The sequence below is a fragment of the Carassius carassius genome, chromosome 8, assembly GCF_963082965.1.
Source record: "Carassius carassius chromosome 8, fCarCar2.1, whole genome shotgun sequence".
Lineage (NCBI taxonomy): Eukaryota > Metazoa > Chordata > Actinopteri > Cypriniformes > Cyprinidae > Carassius > Carassius carassius.
Genome location: NC_081762.1, coordinates 3,629,424 through 3,656,803, shown reverse-complemented (window position 1 = coordinate 3,656,803; position 27,380 = coordinate 3,629,424). Strand labels below are relative to the sequence as shown.

The window sequence follows — 27,380 nt, the reverse complement described above, 5'->3', positions numbered from 1 at the left end:
GTCCTCACATTTAACTTTATACTGTATTGTTTTTATTGATTTTTATTTATTAGTTTTACCCCCGGTTCCACATGTAAGGCTTAAGCTAGTCCCACACTAAAATAATGTACATGTTTGTCTTAACTGAAAAAAAGCTTGCTCTGACATATCTTAAAATCAGTGTCATTGTCATTGTTCTGTGTCAAGTTTTACACCTGTAATGTTTTCTCCTAACGCATATGTGTAAAAGTTGCTTAAATACCTTAATTTAACTGAGGCCTAGTCCTGGCTTAAGCTAAGCCCTGCTTGTGAAACCGGGCCTTAGTTTATTTAATATTATTTATTTTAGTGCCTCAGGTTAAACAAAAATGAGAAATATAGTCTTGGTGCTTGCTGAAGCAAAATCTAATTTAATTTATTTAGTTTATTTTATTTCCGTTAAAAGTGACTTTTCCCGTGTTTAAGTGCTAAATGGGTTCCCCATGCATCTGCCAAGCCACAAAACCTGAAAAAGGACAACCCAGTTACTTTGCTTTGATAAGAAAACTTGTTAAAAAATGAGCCGCTCAAATTTCACTCCCGCCGTGACATAGAAAGAGGACCTTATTATAATATCACTGCCCCTTGATCTGCACGTTTCCACACGTCAATGCCACTGTGTTTTTGAAAGGGACAGCGGTGTACCAGTTCTAACGTCATGGTGAAAGTTCGAGAAAAGCATGCTATCTCTTCTGGCTTTAGCTGCACTGATGAGAACAGAACACTGTTTAGAGATCCAGCCTCAGAGGAGACAAGAGAGCAGTGGATTTATTGATTTATTTACTGTATATTACACTGCTTCCATACACTTCTAATATAAACGTGATTTCTTTCCCAGCTGTTGACCTTTACAGACATAACCGTTTTTGTAACTTGAGTGTTTTTAACATAAACTTGTGTGTATTTGACAGTTAAAGTGCAATTAGATATGAACGATAACTTAGTTTAGTACTCACATCAGGGCTCCAAACTGCGACTAAAACGGTCGCATTTGCGACCATAAATATTAAAATGCGAGTGAAGTTTTTGCTGAGGTCGCCACTGGCGACTAGGCCTATGTATTTACATGTTATCTCTTAAAAAATTGCATGTAATGCCTTTTTTCCTGATTGTTTTGCATTCACATCTTTTGTTATGTTCGCGTATTGAGAGAATGCGCATCGAAGTTTTAGTGGGAAAAAGAGTTTTAAACAGTCCTCATCTGCTGCGCAGCAGCGCTGACACACACCTGATAAACGCGCAAGAGAGAGAAAAGATGGAGACTTGAAGAGAAAGTGCAGAAAAACAACGTCTATTTCGTTCATAACTTGAACAAACTACAACAGGTAAAGCTGTCATCTGTGTGGATATTGGCTATATCGTTAACAGTTCTCGTTTAAAATCATAAGGCTTCTTCTTAACAAGATCTCAGTCCATGCTGTGTTCTGTTAATGCATGAACTTCATTATTTTAAGTGCACTTGCCGTCCAGTAATGGCAAAAAGCTTTGTGCTTTGTTACTTTTTAATTTACAAAGTATCAGCTTTAAAATTATTCCAAATTCATAACAAAATTCAAACAATAAATACAGTTTTGGTGCTCTTTAAGGGGCCGTTCACATAACGAAACAAAACGCTAGGCGTGCCGCTTTCTGATTTTTTTCCCAAAAGCCTTCAGGCTCTTGTGCTCCTGAGGCGTCTGCCGTTGCTAAGGAACCATAACATGTTCTCTCCATGAAGACGCGTAAATTTCAACAAAGGATAAATGGATTTGCACCACTAAAAATCGCTTGCAGTAGCTCTGTTACTAAATTTATTTAAAAATGGCTATCCATATACAGCTATGATCAGCTGTTCCTTCATCTTGGCTGAGCTTTCAACTTTGGTTGGTTCTTGTCACATGACCTGCGTTGCGCTTGCGGGATTCTTAAAAGTTGAGATGTTTTTAACTTGATGCGGTGCGGGCGCGCCTGGGAAAAAAACGAGCGCGTCGCTTTCATTATGAGCACGCACGCATATCGCGTGCCTACATTTGAAATATGGAACTTGAGCGCACAAAAGACGCGACATGTGAACGGCCCCTAATGCGGCAGGCGCGATCGCGAGTAGTGCCTCAGTTCAAGCAGCACGTGAACCTATCATACCTTGCTCTTTACTACTAGAGTACATAATGAACATGAATTAACATCAAAAGGTAGGCTATTTTATAAGAGATTCTACAGTACAACACTTTCAAACTGCGGAAAACGTGTAAAGCTTGTAAACTTTGCAACGTAATATTAACCTCAGTAACCTTTCGGTGTCCATAAGCTCATCAGTCAGCTAGAAAAATAACTATAAAGAGGAGCATTTTGCTATATTTATGAGCTATTGAATTTTTATATTTTTACTTAACCTGTCTACATTATTTGACTCCTCCTATAAAATTTAATTTTACTAATTAAGAAAAACAGACTGAAAGTGTGAAAGACATGCACTCTTAAAAATAAAGGAGCTTAAAAGGTTCTTCACAGAACAATTTTGGTTCCACAAAGAACCATTCAGTCAAAGGCTCTTTGAAGAACAATCTCTTTCTGACCTTTTCATAATCTGTTATTGTCTTCAAATGTTAAATGTTCTTTATGAAACCATTTAGACAGGAAAAAATGTTATTTTATGGTATCATGAAGCACCTTTATTTGTAAGAGAGTATGACAAAACTCTCATAGGACCCCAAACTATACTCAGGGTCCAAGTGATGCTTATGGTCCATGATATTGGTACAGATTTTGTGTAATAAACAGCGCATGACTGTATATTTCAAGTTGGAAAAGACATTTAGCTCCCACTTTAAGTGGGAATGAATGTGAACCTTCATTCCCAGGTCATCTACAAGATGGATTAAAATGCTGATAAAGTCAAGAAAAGATGAGACATAAACACGTCAGTATGATTAAAAAGTTAAAATGTAAAATAAATAATTTAAATAAAACACATAAAACATGCTTATTCTGTGGCACCTAAAAAAATCATTTGGCACCTAAGTTTTTTTCTTATAGGAGCCAATGGCTCCTTACTCGATTTTTTTGTTTGGAGCCCTGCACATGCTGTGAACTGTGCACATGCTTCAGATGTGTACGCTCAGAAAACCCTACACCTGAAGATTAAACTAATATGGTTTATAACGCATGATTTCAGTGCGATAGACATGATAATCAAAACTAAGCAAATTTTTTTGTCAGAGTATCTGAGGTATGAGCTGTGAAGGCACAGCCCTTTTTTGGATGGGGACCAGCAGCTCTTTTGCATTTAAAGATACAGAGCATTTCTGTTTCCAATCAAAACAGGAATTTTCAAAATGATTTAATAATTGATCTGTGGGTATTTTGACTTGAAACTTCAAACACATTCTGTTGACACCTGAGACTTACATTACATATTCTAAAAAGGGGCATAATGAGTCTCCTTTAACCTTTATTTTATATATATATATATATATATATATTATGGTTTTAATTTGGTTGATAATTATAACCCTCATTCAAACCCAGAATCAATACCACTATAGTCTCCGAATCATTATTGGGCATTGTTTTGAAACCATATGACCTTATTTTGCATCTCAGCATGATGTATCTGTTTTATATTCTGATGGTTGAATTGTGTTTCCAGGCAAACGGCGACACTGCGCTTCACATCTGCTGCAGACGGAAAGATGTTGAGATGGCCAAAGTCCTGGTGGATTTTGGGGCAAATCCGGATTCTCAGAACGTAAGAATCTCTCTCTCTCTCACAATCACACTCACACTCACACTCACACACACACACACACACACACACACAAACAACAAGCAAAGACATGCTCAAAGGGCTTCTGTCTTGTTGATTTGTCCGGTAGAACATCAAGGCTTTCAGAGATGCTTTTGTGACCATTTCCAGTTTAAAGATGTTCTGAGATCTGTTTAGTTTGAGTAATAGCTCACATCAGGCCAATAAATTATATTCTATTATAATTTCTATTATGTTATTTTAGTACTAAAACTTTAGTTGACACATTTCTCAGTTTTATATTTAGATTTTTTTATATATATTTTCAGTTTTATATATTAGTATTTTTATTTTTTATTTTATTTTTTCGTTTAGTTAATAAACTTAGGGAAGGCAAAAGTATTTTTTTCCGTGTTACTGATTATATTGAACTTTTGGAGAAGTCATTAGCCTGAGTATTCACATGCTTTTCAATGGAAACAATATAATTTGTGTTTTAGCAGATTACGCTTGTCTAATGATGCGTCTTAATTGAAGATTAGTTCAAATCTAGACATTATTTTCCTTACAACTGCATTCCAGGTTTCTGTTATACATGTTAGCTTGTGCAGTAGCCACCGTTATGATACAGTCGATTAAACCCAATGTGAGAGCCAGGAACAGAATAAAAGAATAGATTCGATCCCACTGAGAGCTTTAATAAGAAAGACACAGGGCAATGGCCAGAATGGACAGTAATGGACAGAAGTGAGATAATGGATTTCGGAGGCGTTTTGAGTAAGGAAAAAGCTGATTTTGTACCCAAGGGATATGTTGACATTTTTTGGCCCCTTTTGATGGCTCACCAATTGGTCTCCCTGTTAATGGTGCTTTCCCCCCAGGAAAAGGAAGGAAGGGGAAGAAAATCTCAAAAACATCTTTGAAAATTATCTCTGTGTAAATGGAGATAGACTGTGTGACTGCTGATCACTTTAGCCACATCCTGGGCAGATAACATGTGTTATTTTACTATTAGTTATATGCAATTGTAGTCATTTATTTATTTAAAATTTTTAATTACTTGTTATTTTTACGCTTTCAGTTTTTTTTATTTTAGAATTTTGTTATGGGCTTTATAGTGTTATTAAAATTTAGTACTTTAAAATACAATAAAATAAAATAAATACAAAAACTTCAGCTAGTTGTCCAGGAAACCTTTCATTTAGTTTAACTTGATGTACTTAATTTATGTTTTAGTTGTATTATACTGTATTCATGTGCATTACAGTCATTTTGAGTGATTTTATTAAGTACCTTCAGTTTCTAGTAACCAGGAATTATTTATTTAAAATTATTTAAATTATTTGTAATTTGTAATACATTTTAAATAGTTATTAAAATGACAATTAATAAATATAATTGTAATTTTATTATAGCTGGCTCTATTTCTGTAACGAGGAGTTGTTCGGATCCATGTGCAGAACTTTATTCAGAGAATGGTCGGACAGGCAGAAATCAGGAATGGCATCAGGTATGTTAGGGGTAACCAGAATCAAAAACAGAACCAAGCAGAGATCGGGGCAGGGAGCAGAGAATCAGAGTCGAAATACACAATCCAAGATCAGACACGGGAATATCAAACACAAGGGAAAATGCTCGGAAATGCTAGACCGGCTAAACAAGACTTAGCAGTGAGTGAAAGTGATTGTGGTGCTTATATGTGTGTGTAAATGAGGTGCAGGTGTGGCAAGGAAATTGGCTGATGAATGAGGTGCAGGTGTGGCAAGGTGATTGTGATGCAGTGACTCATGGGAGATGTAGTTCGGGTGTGGTGCAACAGTATGAGAGGTGCTAGTGATGATATCGGTGGTTGATGGGTGGAATGGTCCTGAGTGGAGTGCCCTCTACTGAAGTTCATGGGCACTCCAGCTAATGATCGTGACAATTCCTGTGCATTACAGTAATTTTGATTAATTTTATGAATTACCTAGAATTACATTAATGTTTTAAAATAGTATTTTTTTTTTATAATTATTACAATTCTAGGATAAAAACCTTCTAGGATGGAAACTGCTCATTTGATAAGCCCAGAAGTGAAAATGAGTTAAGCACAAAAATCTTCATCCTTGAACTGTCAGGAAAGAAGCCAAACTACAGTCAGTGAGTGTTACCTTTAAAGTCTGCTTTGACAGCTGGGATTGTTTCTGGAGCGCTCTGAAGTTTTCTGTGAGGCTTGGAAATGAGTGAAGAGTGAGTTTGAGGGTGGATGGGGGAAAATGTTTGTCCTGTTAAAGGTCAGGGATGGACGAACAGACAGCTCGTATGGAAGATTATTTGCATCATAATATTGAACTAAAACCACACAATAAACTTTTACTGAAATAAAATAAAAGATAAAAAGCTTATTTTATTCCAGATAAATCTCCAGGCAATATTGATGTACTAAAGTAACTTTAATTGATAAAAATTTTATAAAAAAACTGAACAACAAAGTTACCAAAATTGTAGTAAAAATTTAAATGCAAACTAAAAAATGTAAAACCAAAAACTACTTCAAAATATTAATAAAAACTATAATAGTATCCCAATGAGACCAACATAAAAAAAAATGTTGCCTAGATAACTAACTAAAATAAATGTAATAAAATAAATGATAATAACCCTGGTTGAGACAAAAGCACAAAGAATTCAGATTCACGTTTAAGTGCTTTCTGATCAGTTATTCATCATTCATTAGAGAGTGTCTGAGTGCTTCATAAGGGGGACACAAACATACACACACACACATTTACATTTTATTAACATTTAGTCATTTAGCAGGCACTTTTATCCAAAGTGTCTTCCAAATGAGGACAATAGATGCAATCAAAACCAACAATAGAGCAATAAAGTCCCAGTTAGTCAAAATGAGTAGTATAAAATGATTTTTTATATATATATATAATATAATACAAATAAATAGAGAATGCAAGTGTTATGGGGTCATTTTAAATATAAAGAAACAATTTAAAAGAATAGAAATAGAATAGAGTTCTAGTGTTAGAGGGTCTATTTTTCAAATTAATTAAAATAAAAAAAAGTCGAAAGAATATAAATACATTCACATGTAGTAATTTAGCAGTCACTTATGAATGAGGACAATGGAAGCAAACAAAAACAACAAAAGAGTAATATGCAAGTGCTATAACAAGTCTCAGTTAGCATAAAGCTGCGGTTACACTAGACTTTTCGTTCCATTGACTTCCATCCATACACATGCAAATGTGTCAGGCCAGAAACGCAAGCCCGTGCAAAGATATTTGGCATTTCACTGCATAGCAAAATTCAATCTTGGTGAACTCTGGCCTGTGAATTCGCATCACTTGATACTCTGTGACCAACGGCAGATCGATATGTCACAGCTTCACCTCTTATCTGAATGATAAGAACATAAATTTAAAACTGCAGTGTTGCAGGAACGTGGAGTAGATTGTATGCTTTTACATTATATATATATATATATATATATATATATATATATATATATATATATATATATATATACACACACACACACAAACAAGTAGATAGAATAGAAAAAATAGAAAGCTAATGTTTTTTTTTTAAATAAAAAATAAGATGGATGAAGTAGAATTAAAATAGAATAGAAAGTGCTAAAGAGGGTCAAATAAAGATGGAACAGATGTGTTTTTAGTCATGTTAAGTGTTGGAGGTTCAATTGTAGATGGAAGTGATGTGTTTCCTGAAGATGGCTAAGGACTCAGATTGAGTTGGGCAGGTCATTCCACCAGCAGGGAACAGTCAATGGAAAAGTCTGTCAAAGTGATTTTGTGTCTCTTTGGGATGGCACTATAATACTCAGTCCACTTGCAGAACACAAGCTCCTAGAGGCACGTAAGTCTGAAGTAGGAAAAATATGTAAAAGGGTGTAAAGCCAGTGGTAGTTTTGTAGGCAAACATTAATGCTTTTGGTAACCTGGAGAGCAATGAGAAGAAACTGAGGTTTGCTAATAACATATGAGTCAATGTTGTGCTGCTGTTTGAAATGCAAACATTTTGTTTCCATTTCTGTCTGATTTCTCTAACTGGAAAGGACAGAGTGGTATTGAGCTGATTACCCATCATGCCTTGTTTGTTTACAGAATGAATGGCAGACTCCTCTGCACATCGCTGCTCTGGAAGGAGACGAGAACATGCTGAAGTTTTTATACCACTGCAAAGCCAGTCCCAACATCTTAGACAAGGTGTCACTGAAAACATAGTATTATGTTCATAAATTACTGAACAGTCAATTCAGTAATAAAGCCTTGGCTGTTTATGTAGAAGGATTCCTAAATGTTTTTGTAAACCGAACCCTTTTGATCTATTTATTAATATTATATAAAAAATATATATACAGCTCTAGATAAAAATTAAGAGACCTCTTGAAAATTCTCTGGATTTACTGGATATGATAGGTATGGGTTTGAGTAAAATGTTAATATTTGTTTTATTCTATAGGGGTCTGATAACATTTCTTCCAAATTTCAAATAGAAATATTTAATTTAGAGCAATTAATTTTTATTGCATAAATGACAATTGGTTAAAATAACAAATATGTTCATGTGTTGTGATTGAAAATCAGGGTTATTCCCCAAAATATAGTTTTTCTTAACTCTTCTTAAGTTAAAACATGGGTATACTAAACATTCTAGAAAACATGGCAACTTTTTTTTAGTTTTTTGACAAAATGTCAAAAATTTGGAAGGAATTTCATCAGTTGTTTGCTGAATAAAATAAAAATTATGTTTTACTCAAACACATAACTATAAATTGTAAATCCAAAGAAACTGAGAATTTTCAAGTGGTCTCTTGATTTTTTTCCAGAGATGAATATAATTTTTTTTTTATTTAATTAAGTTTAGGGATGTACTTTTTTTTTTTTGTAATACTGTTTTAAGTATTGTTTTATGTCTAAATACATTCAAGTTGCATTCAGGAAATTAAATTGTAACAAACTGAACTCAATTTTAAGCTACAATTCCAAAAAAGTAAGCATATAAATTGGTCTTATGTAAAATTATATATTTTTTTCAGTAAGTTGTTTCATTTTTATTTTGCAATTGACATAATTATAAAATTTTTAGTAAGCATTTTATTTGTAATGTTATTTAACATGCATTTTTCTTTTACATAATTGTCATTTAGTTCATTTTCAATGTTTTATTTTATTTTTTAATATTACATTTTTGTGATTGAGTTCATTTTGATTTATTATTTAAGTATTTTATTTCATAATGTTTTATTAACATTTATTTTTTTTAATTAATTTTCAGTATACATTTAATTTGTATTATTTTTATTTATAATATTCTATGTGAAATTTTCAGAAAATGTTTTATTTTAAAAAATGTTTTAGAATTTTTAGATATTTTTACAATTTGAATTCATTTGAAATTAGTGTGTTATTGTTTTTTGATGTTGTTGTTGTTTTCATTGTTTATGTTTTCATGTCTCTGTTATTGTTGTTTTTTCAAATCTGTTTTTCTCCTCTGTTTCAGATGGACAGATCTCCTCTCCACATCGCCGCAGAGCGGGGACACACCAGTGCAGTCGAGATCCTCACCGAGAAGTTCAAGTCCTGTGTGTTAGCAAGAACAAAGGTGATCTGCTTTCAAATCATTTATTATTACTTAAATGCGAAAATAAAGTCTTAATTAAGTTTAAAATTGATCAGTTGAAAACAGACACAAATGAGTCAATCCTCTTTAACGTAAAAGTGTACAGATTTATAAAATGAAGGAGGAGCATCTCATATTATTTGATGAGAAATATTTGAATCCATATTGAGATCTCTGATTTGTGATTGCAGACTTTGAGTGCAAATTTAAGCACAATGTTGTGTACTGTGAAGATGTTTCTAATGAATCTCCCGTATGATCCCGTACAGGACGGCAACACACTTTTACACATCGCGTCTCAATGTGGTCACCCTGAAACCGCTCTCATGCTACTGAGGAAAGGCGTCTCGCTGCACATGCCCAACAAGGTCCTCGACACATCTCTCAAATTAGTTTAGAAGTAGACTGATTATTATATGCGTGAAGATTTGATTAGATCTTGAAAATTGTTTGTTCAAAAGAAGACAAAGGTCTCTGAAGGTTTCTTTAGGTTTTTATTCTGGATCAGATCTTCAGTATTTGTTGTTCAAAACCTGTTCATAAGATTAAAATAAGAAGACATTACTGTAGTAAGTTTTACAAGAAAATACAATTGCTTTAATATTTCATGTTTAATTCAGTGCTAACTTGCAGTTTCTTTGTAATAATAAAGTTTACTAGCAATTTCTGAATGAAAATTGTTTAAAAAATGTAAATACTACATGATTTTTAATTTATTTTTGTTATTTATATACTATTATAGTATTTATTAATATTTCGAATTGGTGGATTCAGGGATTTTAGGAACAGAATGAAATTTTGCAAACAAGAATTACAGTGATAAAGTAGATAAGGAAAAAAATAGAAACATTATTAATAATAATCCCCCAAACAACTGTCAATATCAAGCAAAAAAAATGATATATTTAATTTTAAAAAATTAAAATAAACAAAAGTTATTAAAAGTCCAGTTTAAATTTAAATGTAAATATATTTTAATATAAATTTCACTATATATTAATTACAGTGACACAGTGAGCCAGTCAAACGTGGTTTCTTACAATTGCATGTATATTTGTTAATTTCTCTTTACTTGTTGTGGGTCAGATAAGAAATCTCACTGTATAAAGGAAATGAAAATAGAAGGGGATATTTATATTATTTTATAATGCTGTTTCTGTCAAACAAAAGCAGTTAATGTGCCATAATGCTGATTGTTCTGCCTGTTGTTCAGTGTATATCCAGTAGCCTATATTTTTATATGTAACCCTATTTAAAGCTCTAATCCAAAATTGATCATCTGAAATCGTATTTTTGGATCAGAATGATGCGATCCAATGCTGCTTTGAAAAATTCTCATTAGTTGCATTAGAGATTTGCATTATATATTTTTGCAATGTTTATTGCATAATCGTATTTCTGTAATGTGTTCTTGTGCGTGGTTGGGTGTTGTGTGACGTTGTGCAGTCAGGGGCGGTTTGTCTTCACGCCGCGGCTAAGAGAGGACACACGGCTGTAGTGAAGGCTCTGCTCCAGAAGGGGGCGCATGTGGACTCCACGGCTAAAGACGGACAGACGGCGCTTCACATCGCGGTGGAGAGCTGCAAGCCACAGGTGGTGCAGATGCTGCTGGGATTCGGGGCAAATGTGCAGCTCAGAGGAGGAAAGGTAAAAACATACCTGTACGGGTCTGATTGATCATGAAGACATTTCCAGAAGAGTTCACTGAGGTTTTATTTAAAAGAATCATAACTAAATTGAAATAAAAAGAGGCAATGCTTTACAATAAGTACTCATTAGGTCATACTATAATTTACAATGATACATTTGTAGCAATACATTTGTTACAGCATCTATATATTAACTGTTCATTATTAGTTCGCATAGGCACTGATCCATTAAATAATATTAACAGATACAGCTTTTGATTTTAATAATGCAATAGTCAGGTTTATTATTTAGTTAGTTGCTAATACAGCATTTGTCATGTTAATTTAGTTGAACTACTAAAATAACTAAAACTTAAACTTAAATAAAAATAAATAAACATTTTTTAGACACATTAAGAAAAAAAATACTAAAAAAACACTGAACAACCAAACCATAAAAATAATTCCAGTTACTTGAAATAAAAAAATAATATTAATAAATTAAAAATGTATATTTGTTTTATTTCAGGTAGTTGAGCAACATTTCTCACTGAAATACAAGTTAAACACTATTTAAACATATTATTAAAAACTACTAAAGCAATTCAAATTTTGTTTAATATTAACAGATATAAAATTAAATATATTTAAAACTTACTAAATAATAATTGAATACTAATTACTGAAACTAAATAAAATGTGAAAATTAAAAAAAAAAGTTTTTTAAATAGTACAAAACAAAATTACTAAAACAATACAAAAAGAAACGATAAAAAGAAAAGCTATTTAAAAACATCAATAAAACAATAGTATTTAAGTGATTCTTAAATACTACTGTTATTTGTAAATATTTAAATTAAAATCAACCGAAATGAATACACTTTAGAAGTGTCATTGTTAACAAATTAAACCTTATTGTAAAATGTTATAGAATAATTATTTTCGCACCTGCATGCTTTTATGTTTTCCATGGAACAAGATTTTTTATTTTAATTTTTTTAAGTAGGGAGCTTTGATTTCAGGTCCAGTAAAGTTAAGGCTGTATCAATCTGCAAAAAATATCTGTTTGCTAAGTCTAAAAAAAAAAAAAAAAAGAAATCAGTTTATGAAATTTGACAGCGAATGCAAGCAAACTCTTGGTTGATGTGCGTGTCCTCTATCAAGGCGCAGGAGACCCCTCTGCACATCGCAGCGAGAGTGAAGGAAGGTGAACGAGTGGCTGAGATGCTTCTGAAGAGCGGAGCCGATGTGAACGCAGAGCAGCAGGTGGGCGTCACTGGTTCAGTGTGTAACGAAGGGAAACCTGCCATTAAAACAGTGTTTCCTTCTCTGATCAGAACGGAGAGACCGCTATGCATGTAGCCGCGCGTCACGGCGCTCTGCAGATGATACGAGCACTGATCCAGGAGGCTGGAGACATGACCTGGAAGTCTAAGGTACTTTATTAAACATCTGAAAAATAACTGCATGTCAAGGTGAGACACAAAAACAACAAAAAAATCAGTAATAAATAATGCAATTTTATTATCTTATATCTTATATAGCTTCTAATCTTAATATTACATATTAATATTTAATCATGTTAAAAGTGTATTAGAATAATAAAAAAAATCATTAAACAAGATTAATAAATGCTGGAAAAGTACTGTTCATTGTTTGTTAACAATTGCATTAACTGATGTTTCTTAGCATGTATATAATAAAAATGTATAACAATGTAAATATTAAATTAGATTTTGTACTCAAAATATAAACAAAATATATTGTATATTCTAAACAAAATATAAAGAATATATATATTCTTCCCATCTTTAAAAAAGCTATAAGATTTATTTATTGATTAATTAATTTATTTTAAATGTCCTGTTTGAAATGTCTTTCAATTTTATATTTTTGTATTAAATACTGTGTATGGTATTTATATTTATCTATTAAACGGCCACTTTTACAAAAACATACTAAAATGTATTATTTATATGTTTATCTATTTATTTAACGAAATGCCTTCAATTCAAAAGTTATTATATTTTGTTCCATGCATTCTACGCTTTGTATTCTTTGTATTTTTTTTTATTCAAACCCCAAAAAGCCATACCAAGATTGATTGATTTATTTGTTTAAAATGTATTGTTTAAAAGTTATGTATATTTTGTATTTTTGTGTTGTATTCTGTGTTGTATATTTGTATTTATCAATTCAAACCCCACTTTCTTTTCATCCATACTAAGATTAATTTACGTATTTGCATTTTCACCCTTTTTGTCTTCTCTTGTAGCAGATTTAATTTATTTGCATTTCTAAATCAATATTATCTCAATCTAAATCTGTGTTTTGAGGTTGGTGAAAGCCCTCTCCATGTTGCGGTGCGTCACTGTCACGCTCGTGTGGTGGAGGAGGTTTTAAACTCTCTGACCAATGAGAGAAGCCGTCAGGAGGCGGAGCTCTGTGTGCGTGAAGGGAACCAGGTCAGACTCACAGATCAATGAGAACGATGTGATAAACTACGAAAGCAGCAGTTAAAACCCAGCATGCTTTGCTTGTGTTTGGCGCCCCCTGCAGAAGGGCGAGACGCCGCTGCACCTGGGAGCCGAGCTCAGGAGCGACGCAGTGCACGAGCCGGACGAGGACACCTGCATCATCAAGATCCTGATGGAGCATCACGCGGTGGTCACCGCCGTCACCCGACAGGTGTGCTCTGTGCTGTTTGACAGGCATCGTGACACACAACTGACCAGTAAGCTGCTGCTATGAATGTGTTGTTTCCTCAGAGCGGAGAGACGCCTCTTCATTACAGCGCCAGGGTGGGAAACACCGCCGTCCTTCAGGAGATGCTCAGGAACGTCCCCTCCAACCAGCTCCAGACCGCCATCAACAAACACGCCAAGGTACAAATCAGCAGAGACACCAGATCTGTCTCACATCTCAGAAAGATCTCAGACTGACAAACTGAAAAGACTCCACTGTTTTCTTTCCTTGTGCTTTACCTACTCTTTAAAACATGCAAAAATGTGCTGATAAAGAAAGTGATAAAAAAAATAATAATTCTAAACTTTTGTTTTACTTGAATTGAGGCGGTGACATTATTTTAGTTCATTTTTAAAGATCAGATGTTCCCAAAACACTAGTAAAAGTGTTTCTTATTTAAGTATAAAATTTTGTATTTCATTTGCAATTTAATGTAAGTAATTTTGTCATGTCATTTCATTATTTATTTTATATGTAACTATTCAGAACTGATTTTTATATTGTGTGTATATTAGGTTTTAATTTTCGTTTTAGTTGCATTTTAGCTATTTATTTATTTCCAGTTATTTTAGTAATTCAACATATTGTGTCTAACTAATTATTTTAGTTAGTTACCAATGCAACATTACTAATTTATTTTTATATAATATAATATTTATATTTTACATCACTTTATATCAGTTAACAAAAAAGTTTTTAGTAGTGTTAGGCTGAGTTCATGATAATAACTCTGGATGCAAACTTTTATTATTGTTTTAATTAAAATTTTTATTTGATCTATTTTTAGGTTTAATGTTATTTTTGTTTTATTTTTAGTTCCAGTTTTAGTGTTTAATTTTAAAATTATTTCAGTTGCAAGAGCAACATGCATTTTTGTTTTATTAATTTATTTCAATTTCATAAAAACAAACAAACCAAAAAAAACATTATTTTAAAATATATTTCATATTTTTAGTTTTAGATTTAATTATGTATGTGTGTGTGTGTGTGTGTGTGTGTGCGTGCGTGCGTGCGTGCGTGTGTGTGGTACAGAACGGCTGGTCACCGCTGCTGTTGGCCGCAGAGCAGGGTCACACAGAGGTCGTGCAGATCCTGCTGCAGAACAACGCCAGACTGGACGTGTTTGATGAGGTCAGAGATGATCAGTCACTGAAGTAGCTTATTTCTGCTGCATTATTTTTATTTTTTGATATTTCTGTTTAGCTTTCATTTGTTTGATTTTGATGTCATTTATTTTAATCATACATTTTAATTAGGCATTTATAAATCTATTTAAAGTGAATTGCATTTTATAAAATATATTATATAAACATTAGTTAATGTAGTGTAAAATAGCGTGGGGAAAAAACTGTGAACCGCTGTAGCATAGATTTTGTTTGAACATTTGAGTTAATTATTTCTCTATTATTTTTAATAATAACAATAATTTAATTATAATAAAATATTAAAATATTTTTATTATATAATTAATAGTTTAATACAAAAATGTAATTATTGTAGTATTTTAGTAGTTATTTTACAGTAAATGCCATATTCATTTACCATAGTATTATATGTACGTGTTACTCCAAGAAACTTGTTTTAGAAATAACAGTATGTATTTGCTAGACAAATTATAGAAACGGTTTTCACTCAGAAATGGCTTGTAAATTTCACAATTACAAAGAAGTAACATTTTATTAAACGTGTAATTTCAAAGTATAGTAAAAAAATATATATATTTTCCAATAACAACAACAAAATCACTTTTAACCAAAATCATTGTTTTCTTGTTTACATAATACTAAACAAAATGCATGATTCTTTTCGATGTTGGAGAATTTGTTTTAATAAAAAAAATTGTGACAATGTTACAACATAATGTTTTATTTGGAGACTTTCAGTTGTAGGTTTATTTATGGATCTGAATCTCTGAATCTGTATCCTGAAGAAGCGCTTCAGAAATAATGTATTGAGGATTTCTATGAAATCTCATCAGGAGGGGAAGGCTGCCATTCATCTGGCTGCAGAACAAGGTCATGAAGACATCGTGGACATCCTGCTGGCCCATAAGGCCTTTGTGAACACCAAGACCAAACTGGGCCTGACGCCTCTTCACCTCAGCGCTCAGAGCGGCTCGGCGCGGCTCGTCAGGTTACTGGTGGAGACCCATCAGGCCAGTGTTGATGCTCTCTCTCTGGTAAGAACTGAAAGCTCTGTGCAGATACGATAACCCAGAGAAAAGAAACTGAGCGGCTGGTTTTCATCACAGAGAAAGCAGACGCCTCTGCATCTGGCAGCCATCAGCGGACAGCTGGACGTTTGCAGCAGTCTGTTAAACCTGAAAGCTGACATCACTGCTACAGATATTGTGAGTGTGATGAGACAGAAACACAGACACCTGCAAGAAATAATATATTGTGTTTTTCTTCTGATTAAATCTCAAATCCACCACGATTTAATGAGTGTAACTTCTAAAATGGACTTGCCAGCAAAGTGAAACCACTTTGTGAATTAGATTTTGTCATCTATTAATTGTTTCCTTTATTTAAACAAATTAAATTTAAATGTGTAACTTAATACAACTGATATATAGTTGAAATAACTCCTAAGTGATTTTTACATTTACCTAAAGGAATGCTTTTTACACTGCCAAGTTTATTCTGAGTAATGTCTGTAACTAATACAAATTCAATATAGCACAGTAAAATACACAAATAAATAATAATGCACAACCTTTGCCGTATGCAGCAAAGGTTCGCTCAGCCGTATGTCTTGGACACTCGGGTGAAGAGAGGGGCGGAGCTGTCAACTGATCACCACCTGGTGGTGAGTTGGATCCGATGGCGGGGGAGGAAGCTGGACAGACTCGGCAGACCCAAACGTACTGTGAGGGTCTGCTGGGAACGTTTGGCAGAGCCTCCTGTCAGAGAGATCTTCAACTCCCACCTCCGGCAGAGCTTCAACCGGATCCCGAGGGAGGCTGGAGATATTGAGTCCGAGTGGACCATGTTCTCCACCTCCATTGTCGAAGCGGCCGCTCGGAGCTGTGGCCGTAAGGTCTCCGGTGCCTGTCGAGGCGGCAATCCCCGAACCCGGTGGTGGACACTGGAAGTAAGGGATGCCGTCAAGCTGAAGAAGGAGTCCTATTGGGCCTGGTTGGCTTGTGGGACTCCTGAGGCAGCTGATAGGTACTGGCAGGCCAAGCGGACTGCAGCCCGGGTGGTTGTGGAGGCAAAAACTCGGGCCTGGGAGGAGTTCGGTGAGGCCATGGAGAAGGACTATCAGTCGGCCTCGAAGAGATTCTGGCAAACCGTCCGGCGCCTCAGGAGAGGGAAGCAGTGCCCTACCAATGCTGTTTACAGTAGAGGTGGGGAGCTGTTGACCTCAACTGGGGATGTCGTTGGACGGTGGAAGGAATACTTCGAGGATCTCCTCAATCCCGCTGTCACGTCTTCCATTGAGGAAGCAGAGGCTGAGGGCTCAGATGTGGACTCGTCCATCACCCAAGCTGAAGTCACCGAGGTAGTCAAGAAACTCCTCGGTGGCAAGGCACCGGGGGTGGATGAGATCCGCCCTGAGTACCTCAAGTCTCTGGATGTTGTGGGGCTGTCTTGGCTGACACGCCTCTGCAGCATCGCGTGGCAGTCGGGGACGGTGCCTCTGGGATGGCAGACCGGGGTGGTGGTCCCTCTTTTTAAGAAGGGGGACCGGAGGGTGTGTTCCAACTACAGGGGGATCACACTTCTCAGCCTCCCTGGGAAAGTCTATGCCAGGGTACTGGAGAGGAGAATCCGGCCGATAGTAGAACCTCGGATTCAGGAGGAACAGTGTGGTTTTCGTCCAGGCCGTGGAACACTGGACCAGCTCTATACCCTCTACGGGGTGCTGGAGGGTTCATGGGAGTTTGCCCAACCAGTCCACATGTGCTTTGTGGATTTGGAGAAGGCATTCGACTGTGTCCCTCGCGGCGGCCTGTGGAGGGTGCTCCGGGAGTATGGGGTCCGGGGCCCTTGGCTAAGGGCTATCCGGTCCCTGTACGACCGGAGCAGGAGCTTGGTTTGTATTGCCAGCAGTAAGTCAGACTTGTTCCCGGTGCGTGTTGGACTCCGGCAGGGCTGCCCTTTGTCGCCGGTTCTGTTCATGATTTTTATGGACAGAATTTCTAGGCGCAGCCAGGGGCCGGAGGGGGTCAGGTTTGGTGACAACACGATTTCGTCTCTGCTCTTTGCGGATGATGTTGTCGTGTTGGCTTCATCAAGCCAGGACCTTCAGCATGCACTGGGACGGTTTGCAGCTGAGTGTGAAGCGGCTGGGATGAGAATCAGCACCTCCAAATCCGAGGCCATGGTCCTCAGTCGGAAAAGGGTGGCTTGCCCACTTCAGGTTGGTGGAGAGTTCCTGCCTCAAGTGGAGGAGTTTAAGTATCTTGGGGTCTTGTTCACGAGTGAGGGAAGGATGGAACGGGAGATTGACAGACGGATCGGTGCAGCTTCTGCAGTAATGCGGTCGATGTACCGGTCTGTCGTGGTGAAGAAAGAGCTGAGCCGCAAGGCGAAGCTCTCGATTTACCGGTCAATCTACGTTCCTACTCTCACCTATGGTCATGAGCTTTGGGTCATGACCGAAAGGACAAGATCCCGGATACAGGCGGCCGAAATGAGCTTTCTCCGCAGGGTGGCTGGGCGATCCCTTAGAGATAGGGTGAGAAGCTCAGTCACCCGGGAGGAGCTCAGAGTAGAGCCGCTGCTCCTTCACATCGAGAGGGGTCAGCTGAGGTGGCTCGGGCATCTGTTCCGGATGCCTCCTGGACGCCTTCCCGGGAAGGTGTTCCGGGCACATCCCAGTGGGAGGAGACCCCGGGGGAGACCTAGGACACGCTGGAGAGACTATGTCTCCCGGCTGGCCTGGGAACGCCTCGGTGTCCCCCCAGAAGAGCTGGAGGAAGTGTCTAGGGAGAGGGAAGTCTGGGGTTCTCTGCTTAGACTGCTGCCCCCGCGACCCGGCCCCGGATAAGCGGAAGAAGATGGATGGATGGATGGATGGCACAACCTTTGTACGAATATAGTTATAAATAATAAACAACATTAAACCTATAACATTATTTGATGCCATTAATTAACACGAACTGATGAAAAAATACCTGCAGCATTTTTAATTTCACAATAAACATGTGAAAATCAATTAATAGTTTTTTTTTTATTATGTAACATTAAGATTCAAATTAATAAATGCTGGAGAAAAAAGATATATTGGTAATTAGTAGTTCTTGTCAGCTAATGCATTAACTAATGTGAACGAATAAGACTTTAATCTGAAGTAGGGCTGTCACGATATTAGATTTTTCATATCACAGTTATTGTGGCCATAAGAATTCACGATGTCGATTAGGGGTGTTACGGTACGTGTATTCGTACCGGACCATTTCGGTACAGGGCTTTTGTACGGTGCACGTGTGTACCGAATGACGGAATGCAATATTTTGTATGTGGAACATAGGTACATTTTCGTGTTTCCAAACGAACATATTAAGTGGCGGAAGTCTCCGCGTTCAGTGCAAATCCCGCCCTGCAGCTGATTCTAAGGACGGTGACACACTGGCTGCGTGGCATGAGTGTGGCGTTTCTGCTGTGTTTCAGTTGCGTGACACCTGCTTCGCGTTTTCTGTGTCTTTACACAACAGATGTTGAGCATAAATATAAAGCCTACTGATAAAGGACACCGTCAACAGTATTGACGGCAAAATAGACTGTGTTTGACAGGTGCAATATGCCAGTGTGTCACCGGCCTAAGGTTTTCAAAAGGCATCACGCGAGTGTCAACATCACTACAACTAGGAAAAAAATGATTGTAATTCAAATGCAGCTCCCGTTGGCATTTAAACAGACCTTTGCTCTTAATTCTGATCGGTCCAACGCAATAACGAAATCTGAGCAGGTCTAAAAACTGAAACTGTTGATGCTGCACTTTACACTTTGGAAAAGTTATATATCTTTTTTAAATATGAGCAGGCCTACAAGCTGGGATTGGTAATGCTGCACTGTAATCATAGTTATTTATTTATATTTTTCATTTTTATTTTATAATATGATATTGGTTTGAGACTGAGAGTGTTTTATTTAGTGGAGAACTTTGCAGCAGTATTTTATTTCTTATTCTTTTTTTATTTTATATATATTTTATTAAAAAGTATTTTTAAAAAAGTGTAAACAAATTGTTTAAAAAAGTTTATAGTAATAAACAACCTGCAGTTTAATGTTTGCATTTCTTTCCCTTACTGTACCGAAAATGAACTGAACCGTGACTTTAAAACCGAGGTACCGTGATTTTTGCGTACCGTTACACCCCTAATGTCGATATATCGTGATATCTATAGAAACCTTGGGGTGGGGAAGATATCAGTCAAATTATTTTTTACTTTGTTTATTGAGTTTTTCTTTTTCACCCAACGAGCATAATATTGATACTGATAAACGCAGGGCACAAGACTCTGGCTTTCTCCGTCTTCTTTGAAGCTCTTATGAAATAACAAGAGAGAAAATACTGTCAAGTTCAACAGTATGATGAATAAATATTAATGGTAACACTTTACAATAAGATGCCATTTGTTAACATTAATGTATTAACGAACATAAATGAACAATGAACAATACATTTATTACACAATTTATAAATCTTTGTTAATGTTAATAAAAATCGAGTTATTCAATGTTCATGTTCATAGTACATTAATGTTTACAAACACAACTGCATTAGTAAATGCTGAAATAAACATGAACTAAGATTAATAAATACTGTGGAAATATTGTTCATTATTATTTATGTTATTTATATATGTTCACTAATGTAATTAACTAATGTTAACTAATGAACCTTATTGAAGAATGACCACAGATGAGGCATTAAGTGCATGGCACTGTGACCAACTTAACATTTTACTGAGTTTAATGTAGCAATGTGGTCACACAGTTTTTCAAGATCCGTTTTAATCGTGTAACTGTTCATAGATTTGAACAAAGAAAGAAATGAAGTGTTACTACGCACAGGCCGTATTGATTGCAAATACAAAAATAAGACGAGTAAAGAAAACGCGGTACTTATTAAAATAATCACCCTTTACTTAAGTATACGAACACAGAAAACCGCTGTTAATAGGTTATATAATATTTCCCAGTCTATGACTATTAAAATAATAAGAACTTACTCTGATGAACACGGCTCTCTTCAGAGTAGCTGCGAGTTCTGCGTCTTCTTCTTGTGTGACAGGTGTCAGAGTTAAGGCACGATACTGCCACCTGGGCACTCAACCAGGTACTGTTACCAAGTATTTACATGTGGTGTCATCATAAGAGAACTGTTCATTTTAAATATTGCGGCTATCACTAATACCGGTATATCCTCATACACTAAATTAAGATGATATCGATAATTGTTTATTTGAATATCACGGTTATCGTCAATACCGGTATATCGCGACAGCCCTAATCTGAAGTGACACCAAAATAAACCTTAAAATATTTGAATACAAGTTCTTATAATAAAACCTGTTTATGAAACATTTGAAGTAAAATACGATAAATTATTCTGTATAATTTCTTCATAAGTAAGATATGTAATCTTTATAGCTAACAGAACCCTGTTAATAATAATAATAATCCTGCTATTTTGTGTTATTGTACTTGGAATTAAAATATTAATCTTGAAACAAGTCATCTAAATAATTCTTAAAATTGTGCATAGAGACAGTAAAATATACAAAATAAATATCATTATGAAAATTTATACATTAATTAATAATTATTCATATTTTAATCAATTTATGATTTGTATATTCCTAATTTCACATTTAAAAAGAGTATTTTTTTCCTATTATAGTAATGTAAATCCAGATGCAGTTGTTGTGCTGCCACTGCTGTCTAAAGGAAGTATAAGATATCTAATACATATTCTCAAAATATGCTTCTTGAATTCTCCCAGTCGTGTTGTTTATGTCTGACCGAACCCTGAGAATAATACCCATGATCCTCCTGGTGGCTAATCTCGTGGTGTTTGTTTCAGCGTGGTCAGACTCCTCTTCATCTGGCGGCCGAGAGCGATCACTCGGAGGTGGTGAAGCTGTTTCTGAGGCAGCGGCCTGAATTAGCCGTGCTAGCTAACATGGAGGGAGCGACCTGCACACACATGGCTGCAGCTAAAGGCAGTGTGGCTGTCATTAAAGAGCTGCTCCTGTTTAATCAGGGTCCGGTCACACTCAACAACAAGGTCAGGACGTCACTGCTCATTTCAGCTTTTATTATTTTACTGTAGTATCATTAAGATACTGTTATTCATGTTTTGATGATTATTCTGTTTCTGATTTTAGTTAAAGTTTTAGAAATTTGGAACAAAATTTTTTTTTTAAATTAATTTAGTTTTTAATGTGAATATATCTATATATATGTTTTTTTATTATTATTATTAGTAACAGTATATTCCCAATAGTATACATATTTCATATTACGGTTACAAAAGAACTGCAAATAAAAAGCAAATGCAAGAGCAAACATAAATACCAGAATTTAATTTACAATTAGATTTAATTAAATATATTAATCAAAAGAAATTCAAGAATGAGAATTAGATATTTAAATTAACCTTCAACCGTGTTTTTTATTCAATTTCATTTAAGTTTTAAATATTTTAAATACTTAGTTGAACTAAATAAAAATAAGAAATGTTTCCTTGAGAAGTGGCTGAAAAAAAATAATTATATGTGTATATATATATATTAAATGTTCTGTGCGAAAAGTGTGTGTGTGTGTGTGTGTGTTTAATAATATAATAATATTAACTAATAATAATTAATTACTAATAATATTAATATTATTAAACACACACGTGTATGTATGTATATATATATATATATATATATAGTACAGACCAAAAGTTTGGAAACATTACTATTTTTAATGTTTTTGAAAGAAGTTTCTTCTGCTCATCAAGCCTGCATTTATTTGATCAAAAATACAGGAAAAAAAATTAATATTGTGATATATTATTACAATTTAAAATAATTTTTTTTAAATGTATTATACTTTAAATTATCATTTATTTCTGTGATGCAAAGCTGAATTTTTAGGATCATTATCACATGATCCTTCAGAAATCATTCTAATACGAAGATTCATTATCAAAGTTGGAAACAGTTCTGCTGCTTAATATTTTTTCAGAACATGCGATACTTTTTTAGGATATTTTGATGAATAAAAAGTAAACAAAAAAAAAAGCTATTTTTTTTTAATATAAATATTTTGTAATAACAATATACACTACTGGTCAGTAATTTGGGGTCAGTAATTTTTTTTTCTTTGTTTTTTTTTATAAAATCAATACTTTTATTCAGCAAGGATGTGTTAAATTGATTAAAAGTGATAGTAAAGAAAATATATTATTAGAATAAATATTATTATAATTTTTTTTTTATTTTGAATAAATGCAGTTCTTTTTAACCTTTTATTCATCAAATATATTAGACAGCAGAACTGTTTCCAACACTCATAATAAATCAGAATATTAGGATGATTTCTAAATGATCATGTGATAGACTGATGTTACATGTGACACTGAAGGCTGGAGGAATGATGCTGAAAATTCAGCTTTGCATCACAGGAATAAATTTTTTTTTTTTAAGTATATTCAAATAGAAAACTATTATTTTAAGTTGTAATAATATTACACAATATTACTGTTTTTTCTGTATATTGATCAAATAAATGCAGGCTTGATGAGCAGAAGAAACTTCTTTCAAAAACATTAAAAATTGTAATGTTTCCAAACTTTTGGTCTGTACTATATATATATATATATATACACACACACACACACACATCCTGTATATATGAATATGTTTTTTTATGGTTTTACATATTTTATTTATATCTATATAGTGTTTATTAATTGTATTAAGTTCATGAAGCTAAATGTTGTGTTGAGTGTTGTTTATAACACTCTGTATATCTTCTGCTCTTTCTGACTCTGCAGGCTAATGGTTTGTGTCCGCTGCATCTGGCTGCTGCTGGGGGTCACACTGAGGTGGTGAGAGTTCTTCTGGACGCTGGAGCATCAGTGACGGAGGAGGACGCCGTGAGTTAGACAGACCAATTATGACAGAGAACATTTAACATGATCATTTCTAATACATCTGACTCTTTCAGGAGGGCATGACGGCCGTACATCTGGCTGCCAAGAATGGACACATTCATATTCTGGAGGTGCTGAAAGGCAGCGTTTCACTGAAGATCCAGAGCTCCAAGGTGCTGCATGTGAACACATGACCTCTGCTTATAAAGGTCAAGCAGAACAAAACTTGTGTGCTGTAATGATTCAGTGAACTGTGTGTGTGTGTAGACGGGTTTAACGGCTCTGCACGTGGCAGCCTGTTTCGGACAGGTGGACTTTGTGAGAGAGATCCTGACTAAAGTTCCAGCTATAATACGCAGTGAATTCCCCAACAACAGCAGCAGCAACAGCGGCGGCAAAGATGACGTGAAGAGACAACAGCCGTTAGCTGAGGTGACACCACACTTTCACTCAGAGTTACACTGCAGAATAGGGGTGGGAAAAAAAATCGATATTGCAATATATTGTTGTGCTCTCTGTCGCAATAAATAATCGATACACTAACGCCCAATATCGATATTTTATTACAACACAAAATGATTAATTTACCCGTTGTCAGTGTCACTGTCACTACCCAATATCTACCATTCTGTTTGCGGGGGGCGCTGTTAGAGTAAATAGGGGTAAAGTGGTGCAAACAGCAGCCGGTGAAGAACACAAGTTAACTAACAACAACAGAGAATTGCAGAAAAAAAGAGAAGCGAGAAGAATGGGGGAAAACAATAAAAAACTAATCAAAGACCCACCCGCTAGTTTCCACTCTAAAGTGTGGAGACACTTCGGGTTTTATGAGACAGTCGACGGAAAGGCACTGGATAAAGTCTATGCAATCTGCATGAACTGCTTTGCAAAGATAAAATATAACAGCAACACTACGAATCTGCAAATGCACCTCGTTCGCTATAACGGTGAACTACTCTCAGGTGATAATGAGGGCAAACCAAGTCAGCCGACAATCACTACTGCGTTCAAAGCAAAGCTCCCCTTTGGGTGGCCGAGGGCACAGAGTATCACTAAATCCATCGCCGAATTTATTTGCAAGGACCTTCGCCCTTAAAGCGTGGTCGAGAATGATGGATTTTGCAGAATGTTGACAACACTGGAACCGAGATACGAGATACCGAGTCGTCGGCACTTTACAGACAAAGTCATCCCTGCATTGTATGCAGATACCAGAGCCAAAGTGGAGGGTGCGCTCCGGTCTGCTAAACGTTCCTCAAGAAGAATATGCCTTGATGTGTCCACTGTTTACAGTAACTTACTACTGACGTTTCAGTATTATGGTTTACACATGTTAATCTTCATGTTGTTTTGTAATGTTCATGCACTTTTATCTGTCTAGATGTACAGTGTTAACATTTAAGACCAGGAGGCAGTGAGTTATTATGCAAATGCATATTTCTTTGCACAATGTTGGAAATGTTGGCATTAATAAATGCATAAAATTTCCTTATTCCTTCTTTTTCTTTTCAGCCACATATATCGTTGATGAAATTTCTTCCAATATATTGAATATCATAGATATCGCGAATCGTGATATTATCATATCATGGACCACATATCGCCACAGAATTGAATCGTGAGGTACCTGTATCGTCCCACCCCTACTGCAGAACATGCATATTAGCAAATAAAGCATTTTTAATTAGATTCCTTCATTTGGGGAATTCTTGCTTTGAAATTAAGCTTTCACTGGGAAACAAACTCACAAGTGTTTTTAATTGTTATTCTAATACATCGGATTAATTTGTACAGTTTTTTGAATAAAAAAAAAAAAGAAGGGAAAAGGTTATTGAACTTACTGTAATTTTAAATCCCTTTTTTAAATCTAAATAAATCTGAGTAGGATTTATGCTCCAATTTCTGTATACATAAAATAAAGAAAACAAACTTTATTATGAAAATGTATATTTACTTATGTTTATCTTTTAAATATATTTATAGTTATTGATCTTTTTAATCAGTCCATGATTATATATTCATAATTTCATGTTTAAAACATTACTATTTTTTTTTATTTCAAATGTTTGTGTATTTGTTCAGCAGTAAAAATAGAAATATAACTCATAATTGAGTTACACAGCTAACATTTTACATTTTATTTAACATTATTTAATAAATGTTATAACTGCTCTAAATTCTGTATAAAGACCCAGTGCAACAGTAAAATATTATACAATGTATATAATACTAATTTTATATTATGTATTCATATTGTAATAATCATTCATCTTGTAATGAATCAATTTGTAATTAAATATATTTAAAATATATAATATAATCAAATATATATATTCAATATTACACAGTTATTAATTCATAATATTATTTCTACAATATTATTTTCCTAGCACAGTAAATGCATTTATGTCACCTCCATACAGCATTAAACAGTCTATGTAAAGAATATTTAAGATACATTCTCTCAAAATAAATCTCGATATCTTAAGGTAATTTGCTTTTACAGACACAAAAGCCACAATGCACTTATAGTGAAGATAATGAATCATCAGTGCACGAAGTGTGTGTGTGTGTGTGTGTGTGTGTTTAGTCAGGTTACACTCCTCTGCACCTGGCGGCTCAGTCCGGTCATGAGAACGTGGTTCGTCTGTTGCTGAATTCTCCTGGTGTTCAGGCCGATGCAGAAACAAATATTCAGGCAAGAGATCAGAAGCACTGCTCTGGTGTGAAGCATGATGTTTGAGCGCAGTACTGACCGTCCGTCATGTGTTTCAGGGCTCCAGTCCTCTGCACCTCGCGGCTCAGAGCGGACACACGGCTGTGGTCGGGCTGCTGCTCAGCCGTTCTGGGTCTCTCCTGCACCTGACTGACAAACGTGGATGTACCTGTCTGCATCTGGCTGCCGCACACGGACACGTGGCCATGGTGAGAGTCCTGCTGGGACAGGGAGCGGATATCAACCACACGGACACGGTGAGACGAACAGGATGAGGACATTTCAAGTTATGAAACTTGCAGGATGTGCTAGACGTACAAAGACCTCTCCTGTATTAAAAGATCAAGGGGAATTTGGTTTCTCATGTCATGACCCCTATAAATAAAGCTGAAATATCATGTATATGAAATTTTTTTTTAAAGCAACAAAGCTGATGTACGTTTGGTCTGTGTTTCAGAGTGGCTGGACGGCGCTGCATTACGCAGCTAAAGCCGGTTGTCTGGAGGCGGTGTCGTTCCTGGTGGAGAGTGGGGCGTCACCGTGTGTCGAATGTCGGGTCGGATGGACGCCGCTGCAGTACGCCGCTCAGGAGAACCACGAGGAAACCGTCATCTTCCTGCTGAGACGAGAGAAGAACATCCTCCGACTGCTGGAAGACAAGAAGGTCAGACTCAATCATACACTATGTGTGAAACACTGAGGCACATCACTTATATTAAAACTGGATTATGTGAAGCTTGTTTTAAGTCCACCTCAGTTAAAAAGTCATATTTTTTAATGCTCTGTAATTTTTTGTTTGTTTGTAATTTTG

General features: G+C 35.4%; 1 protein-coding gene across 1 annotated transcript in view; it reads left to right on the top strand.

The window, feature by feature from the left end:
- The window catches only part of LOC132144994 (serine/threonine-protein phosphatase 6 regulatory ankyrin repeat subunit C-like), a 44,546-nt gene that overhangs the window by 12,114 nt on the left and 5,052 nt on the right, over positions 1–27,380 (top strand). Inside the window, exons 6-25 of the mRNA XM_059555648.1 lie at positions 3,647–3,745; positions 7,864–7,965; positions 9,263–9,364; positions 9,652–9,750; positions 10,829–11,029; positions 12,175–12,276; positions 12,348–12,446; positions 13,347–13,475; positions 13,570–13,698; positions 13,779–13,895; positions 14,788–14,886; positions 15,734–15,934; positions 16,007–16,105; positions 21,793–21,996; positions 23,755–23,856; positions 23,928–24,026; positions 24,121–24,285; positions 26,444–26,551; positions 26,629–26,826; positions 27,027–27,233. Coding sequence (XP_059411631.1) covers positions 3,647–3,745; positions 7,864–7,965; positions 9,263–9,364; positions 9,652–9,750; positions 10,829–11,029; positions 12,175–12,276; positions 12,348–12,446; positions 13,347–13,475; positions 13,570–13,698; positions 13,779–13,895; positions 14,788–14,886; positions 15,734–15,934; positions 16,007–16,105; positions 21,793–21,996; positions 23,755–23,856; positions 23,928–24,026; positions 24,121–24,285; positions 26,444–26,551; positions 26,629–26,826; positions 27,027–27,233 — 2,661 coding nt within the window. The remainder of the gene's footprint in view (positions 1–3,646; positions 3,746–7,863; positions 7,966–9,262; positions 9,365–9,651; positions 9,751–10,828; positions 11,030–12,174; positions 12,277–12,347; positions 12,447–13,346; positions 13,476–13,569; positions 13,699–13,778; positions 13,896–14,787; positions 14,887–15,733; positions 15,935–16,006; positions 16,106–21,792; positions 21,997–23,754; positions 23,857–23,927; positions 24,027–24,120; positions 24,286–26,443; positions 26,552–26,628; positions 26,827–27,026; positions 27,234–27,380) is intronic.